Source organism: Hibiscus syriacus, unplaced genomic scaffold (genome assembly GCF_006381635.1).
Source record: "Hibiscus syriacus cultivar Baekdansim isolate YM2019G1 unplaced genomic scaffold, ASM638163v2 tig00110570_pilon, whole genome shotgun sequence".
In the NCBI taxonomy this organism is placed as follows: Eukaryota; Viridiplantae; Streptophyta; class Magnoliopsida; order Malvales; family Malvaceae; genus Hibiscus; species Hibiscus syriacus.
Window position 1 is genome coordinate 1,080,321 of NW_024062785.1, and position 12,882 is coordinate 1,093,202.

General features: G+C 34.2%; 1 protein-coding gene across 5 annotated transcripts; it reads left to right on the forward strand.

Moving 5' to 3' along the window:
- The first annotated feature begins 6,595 nt into the window (after positions 1–6,595).
- Positions 6,596–9,182, forward strand: LOC120132880 (F-box/kelch-repeat protein At3g61590-like). Of its 5 annotated transcripts, none has more exons than XM_039149573.1 (3): positions 6,596–6,926; positions 7,560–7,628; positions 7,712–9,182. In XM_039149573.1, exon 3 carries the CDS (start codon positions 7,737–7,739, stop codon positions 8,946–8,948), a length of 1,212 nt encoding a protein of 403 aa, XP_039005504.1. In that variant the 5' UTR covers positions 6,596–6,926; positions 7,560–7,628; positions 7,712–7,736; the 3' UTR covers positions 8,949–9,182. The 5 variants fall into 5 exon arrangements, with proteins under 5 accessions (XP_039005504.1, XP_039005499.1, XP_039005505.1 ...); XM_039149572.1 differs by lacking the exon at positions 6,596–6,926 and adding an exon at positions 6,981–7,429; XM_039149568.1 differs by having other exon boundaries at positions 7,560–9,182.
- Positions 9,183–12,882: the final 3,700 nt, after the last annotated feature.

Below are 12,882 nucleotides of genomic sequence, written 5' to 3' on the forward strand. Positions count from 1 at the left end.
CAAAATGATAATGATGTATATTTAAATGAAAAAAATATCAAGCAACGGTAAAATTATGACAAACACCCTAATAAATTTAAGAACTACAATAGTTATAAGTAACATCATATTTATAAGTAATTTATTTTCTTTTTCTATAAAATTTTTTAAGTTTTATTTTTTCTAAAATTTTATAAATTTTAAATTAAGCGGGCTTTAGCGGGTTTAACGGGTAGCCCGCGGTTATACCCATTAAACCCGTGGGTTTAACGGTCCGGGCTAAAAAGCCCGCAATTTAAACGGTCTTCAATTTTTGAGGCCCGAAGCCCGCACGGGTCGCGGGTTAAACGGGTAGCCCGCGGGCCTGAGCCCATATACCCAGCTCTATTCATCACTCATAGGGATGGCAAACAGGCGGGTCGGTGTGGATACCCCCTCCCCCATCCCCATACCCACCTAATATTTTTCAATCTACCACCCGCCCACCACCCATGATGGGTACAAATTTTCAAATCCACACCCGCCCACGCTGGTACATTCTTAAATACATCCCCACACCCACTAGCGACGTACCCGTCTAGACCCGCATGAAAGCAAACTTAAGTTATATATAAGCAACAAACATAAAAAAAAACATTTCCATTAAGAAACATAATAAAATAATACAAGGATTATCTGAGTTAAATTTTAATATAGATCTTAAAGTACATAAAACACCATAATAAAAGACATAATTAAAGTTTATAAACATAAATGACAAAAACATAATATTTTTGTTCTTTGGCACAACATTCTAAAATTTCAGGCAATACTTGTGACATCTGATACTCCAGTATTACAATCATCATTCTCTATTTCCTACAATTGAGAGCGCTCTAATTTAAATTCACTACTACCTACATATATAATAGAAAGTGGGCGGGCGGATGCGGGGTGGGTAATGTCTCAAACCCATTACCCGCCCACTACCCGTGACGGGTATCACTTTCTAAAATTCACACCCGCCCACTACCCGCTAAAATTATACCCATCCCCGCCCCAATTAGAGCTGGTGCGGTGCGGAATCTACAAAACTGTACCCGTTTACCATCCCTAATCACTCACTACTGACCGATATTTTGGTACAATGTTCATCCAAATAATATTTATTTGTTATTTTCAGTTAACTCACTTTGTTACCAACTGAGGATATTTGTAGTCCAACAGCTAGGATAATTATTTATTAAGTAATAGACACAGGTTCGATTCCCCGTAAATACACAAATGCATATTTATGAGATTTATTAATAGATCAAGAATACTCATGTCGTTCTATTTTTATGTGAGTTCAAATCTCGGGATTTATCTTAAAAATGTAATATCTCTCTTTTTAATCTAAAGAAAAAGACAACAGAGATCCCAGGATGTTATTGGCAAACCATAATGCCTCATCATCAAAGATGTGTATATTTTCTGTATTATTTACAATGCTTATTAATGCCTTTATACAAGTATAGTACGTAACCTACTAACTATCTCAAACTATCTACACTCCCCTTCAAGTTGGAGGGTGATATACATCTCTAACTCTTAACGCAATACCCAATTGCAGACCTCCTAGTCATTGGACAAGAAGTTCAATCGGAATCACAAAAGGTATTAAGATGTGGTTTACTATTTGCCGCAAGCAATATACCATTTTCTCACAACACGTAAAGCAATATAATAAAAACACGTAAATAGTTTAACGTTTGACTAAATAATCAGTTTAATGTTCTTTTTAACATTTTGATGCCAATATTTGATTTGAGGCCAAAAATATCTTAAACATTTAAAAAAATAATTACTTTAAACCTTATTATTTTCTTTTGAACTCCCACGTTCATTTAAAATATGTTTTCTAAACTAATTTAGCATATTAACCCCTTGTTTTAAGTGAATTTAATTATTTTGTATCGACTCCAAATCACATTATCTATAGCAGTGATCAAGGTACCAGTCTCCCAATATTTATATTAAACATTGTATGTAAAGGTCTAATCGTGATCCATTCCTATACTTTTTTGGACATTTGAAATAAAACCCCTCTACTCCCAATTCCAATAAATGATTCTTTTTAATGTATTTGATTTAAAATTGGATTTCAATCGTTAACAATATCACTCGAGTTTTGTTGAATTTGAATATGTCATAGAATGGAACTAAAATAGGCAGGATGATTAAATTTCAAAAGTCCAGAGAGTACAATGACTTGAGCACAATTAAACCCTTTCTAATTTTCCCTTTTCTAATCCGAAGAGACGGTTATAGAGCAGCTCACGAATTGGGCGAGCGTAGTTGTTGCCTGTCGGGTTTTGGGTTTACGGTGATAGCCTTAAAGTAATGGCCCACAGCTTGTTCCTTTCTCTCTCGGCGTTGGTGCAGCCGCAGTAGATCTCAGTTTGCACCAATAACAAGAAAAGGCAGGTGTCGACGTGTAGGCAGGCAGTAAATGAACAACAAACATTTTATCAACTCGGATAAAACTAGTGACAGATGCAAAATTTTATTATAACTGGGAATGGAAGTATCAAGGTCGCAAAAGGGCGGCCTAAACCATTTGTACAGCACGTACTACGATGTGGGTGGGGTTCTGATTGATTCGAGTCTTCTAAACAGATGCGAAACAACAGCAGAATTATTTAGGCAGAACCGACTGATGAAGGGTCCGAGCAACCAATCCGATATGGGGAAATTGCAAAATTTATTTTCTTTTGTTGATCTATGGGAACTGTGGCTACGGCGCTGCCTCCGGATCTTGCGTCAATCCATCTGTGTTCGTATCTTTCTTGATGCTGCTTACTGTTCATCACTCCCTTCTGAATTAAACTCCGTTGCTTTACGGATAAAGTATTACGCGAATGAATGTTCTCTAGAATGACTTGTTTTTTTGGAAGGTACTGGTAATCCCATGAAACGTTATGATGTTGCTCCATGACAAACCAACATTCCACTTACAAAAAAATATATATATCCACATGAGTTAGTGTTGGATTTTTTTAGAAAAATGTAATTATTAAATTTTAATAATTTAAGATATTTTTTTATAAGAAAAAGGAAAAAATGTTATATTCTAGGTTATTTTAAAGAGATTTAATTGTAATATAATTTATAATATATTACATGACTAATTATTTATAGTATTTGATGAATTCACATATTAAGTCTAATTATTTTTTAAAAATTCTATCTCACCCTACAAATTAAATATCGAATATAATATAACTTCTATAGGATAGAAATTATTTAAATCATTTTGATGATTTTTTTACAAGAAAGTTTAAGTTATGGGTGACTCTCCCATTTCATGGTAAGAACATACCTAAAATATAATTGGAATTTACATATTGCCCACCAAGAATAACATTGATAGATTTCGAACTTAACCTTATAAGTTCAAATTTTTAAACTCCAACTACTTGCATCAACACTCGTTAACATCATTTGATGATCTTAAATCATTTCTTCTCTCTATTTAAATTTATATATTTGAGCTAATGACTCTTCATCTAAAATAAAAATAAAAAAATCATATATCATCAATAAAATCTCTTATTTTTCCAACATTGAAAACTACAACTTCAATTATTATTATTTCATAGTAATAAAACCCATACTATTTCTAAGGTATTATTTAAAACCATACTATTCCTCCCCTATAATTTTCAAAGTAGATGATAGGTTGAAATGTAAACAGTTTATATATATTAAAGAAAGTGGGACAACTGAATATCATTAATATGTACTTAATTATATATTTCTTAGACTGAGTCAATATCATTGTCGGTAAGGAGAAGGTCTCGGGTAACAGTGGAATTTATGTCATCGAATTCGAGAAGTACAGTAGTGCATATCTTCCCCATCAATTAAATGTTTGTTAAATTTGGTCCACAAATTATCGAGCACTATTGTATTTAGATTTAATATTTTATTTTATTTTAAATCCAAAATAAAATAATTTTATTTCCACCGAACCTCGTTTATGAAAAATCTGGTTTGCCCCACCACACGTTGGAATTAAATTACGAACATTTATGCTTGGAACCGAAGGAAAATCAGTACTCACTTGTTCAAGTAACTGTCCTCAATTGTGATCCAACATAAAAGCATTTAAAGCAGTCAGGTAAAAGGAAAGCAAAAATAAAGAAAGACTAGGCTTGTAGATTTTGGTGAATTATTTATGAATTGTTCGTATAATGTTCGTTTATGTTCGTTTTTAAGTTAAATAAACGAATATGAAAAATATTTTCATTTAATAAATGGACAAACATGACAAGATGTGTATTTTATTCATTTATGTTCGCGAACAAGCTTTTTATGAACTCATTTATAAACTCATTTATCGAGTCGTTCATTTTTATTAATGAACAAGTTCGTTTACTTAATTATCCTTTTATTTTTACCTTTTTACACTTTAAATATTGATGAAAATATTAATTAAATTGAACATATGATAAAAGTTGAATTTTAAACTATAGAGTTTAAGCACACAATGGCATAATTTTATCATTTTTCTTTAGATTGTAAATGAAAATAAAAAATTAAATATATAAACATTAAACGAATATGTTCATTAACATGTTTGTGAACATATAAATGAACATTAAACGAACGTTGAACTAACATATTATTAAACATATAAACAAATACGTTTGTTAATAATAAATAAACGAATACGGATACTTTCAAAATAATTAAACAAACACGATATTAATAAATTATACAAATTGAACATCAAATTAAAAATAAATAAACAACTCGATTAATTTACACCTCACAAGAAACTAATATTTCGTATAAACGTCTAATTAATGTCATCATGTGAACATATGTATATGGTTACATCTCTACGATATATGTGTGATTTCCGCAAATTGAACCAACCAATGGGCGGTGAGCTTGGGGGCTGCCCGCACGCGGCACGCCCCCGATGAAAAAGCCTGTTAAAACACTACCACGCATCTTCCACATTTCAGACCTTTGTCGTATACTGTTGGCTAATGGCTGTTGCCCCTCATTGTTTTAATAAGAAAAACTTTATTAAAACAAATATTTAACGTGATTCAAAATATTTAAAAAATAAATAAATTTATTAAATATTTCTTGTTTGTTATTTTTATCTACAAATACGATTAATGTCGAGAGTTTGAATCATGATGTTTACGAATGGAACAAATTAAATTAGAAAAATCGTTTTTATCTATGTAGTATTCGAACTGGATTAGTCAATCAATAAATCGGATATTAATGATTAATTCAAAAAAATTATCACATAAAATAATATTATGGCAACCCTAATTTGACTTGCACTTTTGTTTTTTAATTCTCACCCCGAATTCATCGACCGAAACGTAAGAAAATCAACAACCCCGTATTAGCTTACACAACATACATTTGAAGTGAAAATGATCTTTTAATGAGCATAGTTTGGTTTCTTAACAACATCAAATAATATCCCACGGATTATAATCATCATTAATAATTAGACCGACTGGCCGACATTGTTTTCAATGTTCGGTTACGATCTTTTCCCACTCCCTGTCTTTGACTTTGGTGTTCCATTAGTATATTATTTGGTATATAAATTAATATCTCTGTTTGAATTAAAAAGGGAGACCGTTCATTAAAATAATGTTATGTCAATACTGTAAGTGAGAAATGAGTTGATGTGCACAAAAATGCTTGGCTGGAAAGTGGTGATGCCACTCCCAACTAGGGATGGCAATGGGTCGGGTTTTTAGATCATCCGACCTGATCCGAGAAGAAAGGGTTCTCCACCCGTGACCCGACTCGACCCGACAAAATTAATGTTTCACCGACCCGAATATATGACTTAGAAACCCGACCCGACCCGACCTGAAATAATAATAAAAAAATTAATTTAATGAAAACAGTGACTTAATTGAAAAAAATTATATATGGAGGGATATTATTGTAATTATCCCTAAATATATAAGATAAAATTATATATTTTTCGGGTCGGGTCGGGTCGGATTTTTTTACCATAAACCCGACCCGACCCGACCCGAACAATGCATTTAAAAAAAAATCCGACCCGACCCGAATCCGAATTTGTTTTAAAAAAATCCGACCCGATCGGGTCGGGTCGGGTCGGAACCCGTCGGATTCGGGTTGAGTTGCTATCCCTACTCCCAACCCTTTTTTTTTCAGTTTCCACAACAGAAACAAAATTAAATATTTAATATTCATTGAACTTTTATAATTAAATAATTTATTTCTTTTTAATGTTTGATTTGATTCCATTATTAAATATATTTTTTCATCTCATTTTCTTTGTCTATTTCATTAAGGGGTGTATTATAAATTAATTAGTATTAAAAAATTAATTCAGTTTAGATTTTTTTTAAAAATTAATATAAAAAATCAGTGATCGTTAAAAAATTACTGTTACAAAATTTTATTTTATTTCCTAAAATAAATGATTCAGTTATCCTTATCAAATTACGTATTCAACGTATTAATATTTTTTTCTTTGATACTATTTATAATCATAAATATTAATAAAAATATCCCAAAGCAAATAAAAAAGTAGAGCACGCGCCACGATTCCACGCGCTCTTTCTCTCTCCTTTCGTTTATTTTGTTTACTTTCTCTGTCGCTGCTCTGTTATTCATGAACACAACCACGCTTTACAAAAACCGCCTTCTCTCTTCATTTTGTCTATCGTTTTTTCCGTCTTGTTTTGCTGCAAACGGTGAAACACCCATTTTTCTACTATGGATTTTTCTTGGGAATTTGATTGTCATCCAAATTAACAGTGACCCTTTCTTGTTCTCTTTCAATAATCTGTTTTTTATACAAAAAAAAAACTTTTTTATTTTTTTGAGTTTCCTGGTAACGATTGAAACTTCGTCTGGATCTGCCAACACCCATTTCTTCAGCTATCTCAGAATCAACATCATTACAGGTTCGTGGATATGTTTATTTTCCTGGAAAGTTATCATTTATTTTATTTGATCCGTTTGTCTGCCTTTAATCTAACGATGTTTCGTTTTAGTTGGTGGTGCTTATTGATTTTTTTCCTTCTTTAGTTTTGTGGGGTTTTCTCATCCGATGTTTGATTGATAGGTAAGGATGGCCTAATCATTCTCCTTTTCCACCTAACATTATTTTATTTATTCTCAAAACGTGTTTGATTCTTATATTTTTTGGGGGTTGCTAAATCCATGAAAGGTTGTTTATTTAGCTGAAAAAGAAGACAGCTTGTTTTGGATTAAAACACTCTTGCTCTGGAAAGAAATCTGGCTACTCTCTCTAAATGCTTTTCTCCTTTAATCAATGATTTCGCTTCTGGATATATACAATGATAAGATCTTTTCAAATTTATAAACGGGGGTTTGATTAAATTTCCAGTCTTTGATGTTTTCTCCCTCTTAGAGATCAGAATTCCGGCATTGTCCTCCTTTTGGGGTAACATTGATTTAACATGTTGGCTGATTTGTTTCCTTAATTCTTTTGTATAGCTTTCATATTGATGATTACATGCCTTCAATTTTTTGATTTACCATGCCTTTGTAATAGAAATCTGTAATGTGTTCAGGTTGTTTGACTTGTATTTGGAGAAGCCTCAAGTGTTTTCATATTTCTTCATGATTGATTGTGTTCTGAGGTGATAGATCCCCATTTAGTTTATCTTTCTCTGTTTGGTTTGATTTTGTGAAAAAAATCCATCTTTTTTTGTCGAGTTCTCAGGAGTTTGCGTTAGCTGCTGTTCATCATGAACGGTGAGACTTCATGGATCAGTCATTGCTTTGATGACATGTCGAAAGGAATCGGTGCCCGAGATACGTACTTGGAACTTAGCGATGAAGGTAACAAAGAAACGACTGTAGTTTCTATAGACTCTATCCTACCTGATGAGTTGTTGGAACGAATCTTGGCTTATCTCCCCATTGCTAGCATTTTCCGAGCTGGTTCTGTGTGTAGAAGATGGCATGAGATCGTCAGTTCCAGACGGTTCCTATGGAACGTTCCCAATGTCCTATTGCAAAAGCCTTGGTATTTCATGTTCACTAGTTGTGATGAACCGGTTGGTTTTACCTATGATCCGATCCTTCGGAAGTGGTACAGCATTGAACTGCCTTGCATTCAAACTCCTAACTGGTTCATTGCTTCATCATGTGGCTTGGTTTGTTTTATGAACAATGACAGTAGAAATGATATGCATGTCTGCAATCCAATCACCAAACATTGCAACAAGCTCGAGAATCCCCCTGGTATGAAATTCCCCGATTATAGTTCAATGTCCATCTCAGTAAATAGGACATCACACCATTATACTGTATCCATTGTGAAGTCCAAACAAGTGCCTGTTAATTTTTTCCAATGGGACGTTTCGATTCATATTTATGATTCGAAGACAATGATGTGGACGACCTCCTTGACCGAGATATTGACTGGATGGAGAGGTGGAGACGAAAGCGTGATATGTGCTGGGATTTTATACTTTTTGGTTTACTCAAGTGGAGTTGGAGAAGGAGAGAATCGACATGGCCTAGTTGCATATAATCTCTCTAGTCGACCATCTCCATTGATTAGGAGTTTTATTCCGGTACCTGCCCCTCTTACTTGTGGTCGTCTGATGAACCTAAAGGAAAAGCTGGTGATGGTCGGAGGCATCGGGAAGCAAGATCGGCCTGGTATAATCAGGGGGATCGGAATCTGGGTTCTTGGAGGGAGGAATTGGGTTGAGGTTGCTCGCGTGCCCCATAAGTATTTTCAAGGATTCGGCGAGTTGGATGATGTTTTCGCTAGTAGTGGTACCGGCGATCTCATATATATCCAGAGCTACGGTGGTCCGGCACTTCTTGTTTTCGACATGAACCTGAAACTATGGAAATGGGCGCAAAAGTGTCCGGTGTCGAAGAAATTCCCCCTTCAGCTCTTCACTGGTTTTTGCTTCGAACCGAGACTTGAATTCGCTCCTTAATTTATTTACGATTGGATTTCAGGGGTGCTCATTGATCAAATTCGTCCCAAATTCTCACCATTCCTTCCTTTTTTTTCTCATTTGGCCTTCATTTTCAATAATTATGATACCACTGCAGTAGCAAAAAAAAACTAAAAGAAGAAAAGATCACAGCTTGTAAAGCAGGTAAAGCCTGCTCATTTATGAAAATGGATACTCCATACATAAATACAAGTTTGATGCTTCGATTATCCATTTTCGGAATATTTTCTCATCCCCATTTTTCGTTAATTTTGAACATTGAACCTTCGTTTAAGCAAATATGAAAGCTAACGGCATATCTGTGGATTGCTATCAACTGTTAACGGTGTATTTGTGCAGAAACGAAGCTGGCTATGGCCATTGCATTACACTTGATTCTGTCGTGGATTATTGCAAAGCGGAAGTTCTTCTGCCCTTTCCTTAAAATACACAAAAAGGAGTTATTTTAATTTATTAAAAATATTCAACGTGGCATTTTTATTGGTCCTCTAAGTTGAAAACTAACAATGTTAGAACAAGGGATTAAGGTATTACAGTAATACAACTTATGTGGAAAATTACAGGTCCAAATGGAAAGGAATGAGAGAACATTGGACCAACTTATGTGACAACTTGTTCCTCAAAAGCCCAAACTAACTTAATCGTAATCACTGACTATCTTAAAGTTGTTAACTTACTATTTAGGCCATTAAAAGTTTATAAAAATGTTAATTTAGCTTCCTATTTTCTAAAAAAAGTATTTAGGTATCCAAAATATTTGAAAATTTGAAGTAGAGCATTCGAAACTGTTTTCTGAAGACCCACCATTAAATTCACAAAGTCTAACCGAGCTAAAGTCAACGAACTCGTATTTTGTTTCGCAGGTTGCAGATGATGGTCTTGCAAGGAATAACAATCATGCATTTCATAATTCGGAGGTCTTCTACGGAAGCTGCTCTCAACCTGGTGTTGGGGGCAGCCTATTATCTTACCTCCCTCTTACCCCATTACATATGGGAACAAGGGACATCCATTTTTCATTGATTCATGTTATGTCATCGGGTGACTATATATAAATGAGACGAATGATGGCATCTCCTTGTTTTGGTGAAGGCGAGGAGGGATTTTTTTTATCATTAATTGTGGAGTGTTGTATTATGATAAAGTAAGACTGGCCTGGGTGAGCTTTAATCAGGACCACATTCGATTAAGATAAAAGATGGAACAACTTTTTCAAGTGGTCCATCTCCTTGTGCTGTCATCTTGTTTCTCCACAATATTAAATTATGGTGAAAACGAAATCTAGCATGCAAAGCTTGTAAACAATGTAGGATATGCATGCATATTATAAATAAGGTGTTTGTTTAATTTACTAAGCCCGCATTCTATACTTCTTTCATCATCTTCCTCTTTGTTCTACGTTTCTCCCGACTTTTGATTTAGCCTTTCATTCTTTCCCATGAATATTTCCTCCCCCACAACCCACTTTTTTGTAATTTATTTTTTCTCCATCCAGATGGTGACACATGTCACTAAGATTAGATTTATTGAATCAAGTCAAAATTAGGATCAAATTAATATAAGTATTGAGAATCAAATGTGTAAATATATCAATCTTGTTAACTACCACATAAGCTCTTTCGTTAAACTTTAACGACATGTGGCTTGATTAACATTATTTTAAATAGTTAAGTAGTTTAATTGACAAAATTAAAAGATTGATGGTCAAATTAAAATCTCTCTAAAGTTAAGTGGGCATGAGTGTAATTTACTCTATATATTTTTATAAATGAATTATTCAAAAACTGAATTTAAAATTAATTTTAATTACTAAATATTTAAAGGCTTAATTATAAAAAAAGTGTTTAAATTATACCGCCTTTTCAAATAGGTGTCCAAATTTTTTTAAAATAATCTAGGTGTTAAACGTTTACCATTTTAGGTGTCTGGGCTGTAACTGCCTTTAAATTTCTCAATCAAGTGACACGTGTCATGTTCTGATAATTTTAAAAAATTATTTTTAAAAAAAAATATTTATTTTTATAGAAAATCTTAATATCTCTTAAATTATAAAAAACCTAAATCCCTAAAAATCCTAAATTTGTAATATTAGTCTACCAACATCGTCTTTACCACCCATGACCACAGTCGCCAACATAGTCTTTTTCATATTCCTAGTCATATGTTGTCAAACTTGCCGTCGTTTGGTCGTCGGGATCTTGTGTGATCACGATTTGTTGCGTAGGGTTCGCCGGGTACAAACGTTGATTGATCGCGATTTCATAAGGTTATCGATTGTAGGGTAGAGGTGAGATAGGATGGAGCTTCGTCGACGTTAAAGAGAGGTGGTCGACATAGGTTTAGGGGTTGAAATGAAAGATTTTCAAAGTTGAAACTTCTTTTAAAGTATTTAAAAAAATTTGTGTTTTTTAAAATATAATTTTAATTTTTGAATTTTAAATAAAATTTTTAAAATGACTAGAATGTGACATGTGTCCTTTAACGACAATTACGATTCGAGCACCTAAAATGATAACATATGTAACATTAGACATATAAATGATTCCAAAAAAAATTTGGGTTTCGATTTAGAAAAATCAATGTAGTTTGAACACTTATTTTATAATTAAACCGTGTTTAAACTCATACAACAACAATAACAAAACCCTATTCCCATATGTAATGGGGTAAGGGGGAGGTAGGGTAATAGGCTGCCCCCAACTCCAAGTTAAGAGCAGCTTCCGTGGAGACCTCCGACAATTAGAAAATTAAAAATAAAGATAAAATACAATGCATGTATAAATAAATAAATACATAGTTGAACAGTCTTCTTTTGCAGTCTTCATATGTGCGTTTGTAATGGGAAGTATTCCCTGCAAATAAATCCCTGCGTAAAAAAAAATCTCTGCATATAGGCAGAAAACTTAAGACCCGACTAAATTTAAAAAGAGGAAACATGAAGAGAATGATACACAGAAGTCATCGATAGCAACCTACGAGAAGGGAAAAAATCAAATGGGTTTAAAACCTAAACTAAGACAACACTAATCCGCTACCCTAGTTCTAAGCCTTCATAGATTCCAATGACAGAAACGTATAAATAGAAATCATGGAAATTACTACAAAGGCATTAAAAAGAAGACAGAGATGCTACACCCTATGGCTATGACCCACACTACTAGGTTATCCTGGTCTTAAGTCTCCATAATTTCCTATCAGAGGTCATGTCCTTGGTAAGGGCTAAATCCTTCAAATCAGATCTCAAGCAGTCTACTCACTTCCTCCTTGGTCGACCTCTCCTTATGACACCGTCGGCTGTAATCGACTCTACCCTCTTGACCGCATCCGACGGTTGTCGCCTAAGGACATGTTCAAACCACCATAGTCTTCCCTCCCTCAATTTTTCGGATACAGACACCACCCCCAATGGCATCCTAATTGTAGAGTTTGGTGTCATGTCCCACAGAGTCCGACCACATGCCCATCGCAGCATTCTCATTTCTGTGGCCTCCATCCTCCTTACGTGATCCTTCTTGATTGCCCAACATTCTGATCCGTACAACATCGCTGGTCTTATTGCCATTCTATAAAATTTTCCCTTAAGTTTTAGAGGCATCTTCTTGTCACACAAAACTCCAGTAGCAGCCCTCCACTTTAGCCATCCCTCCTTAATACGGTGTGTAACGTCATCATCTATAGCCCATCTTTGTGAATCGTAGACCCTAGGTACTTGAAACAATCCTTTGAGGGGAGAACGTATCCTTCTATGCATACTTCTACATCTTCCTCGTTTTGGTTCCCACCAAAGTTTGAACATAAATACTATGTCTTTTTCATATTGATCCTTAGACCTTTTTCTTCCAAAGCAGTCTTCCAGGTCGCCAGTCTACTATTCAGCTCAGTTTTTGTCTCAGCAACTAGGACAATGTCGTCA

Excerpts from the sequence above, each read along its gene's own strand:
- LOC120132880 (XM_039149568.1), top strand. The coding sequence starts at position 7,737 with ATGAACGGTGAGACTTCATGGATCAGTCATTGCTTTGATGACATGTCG.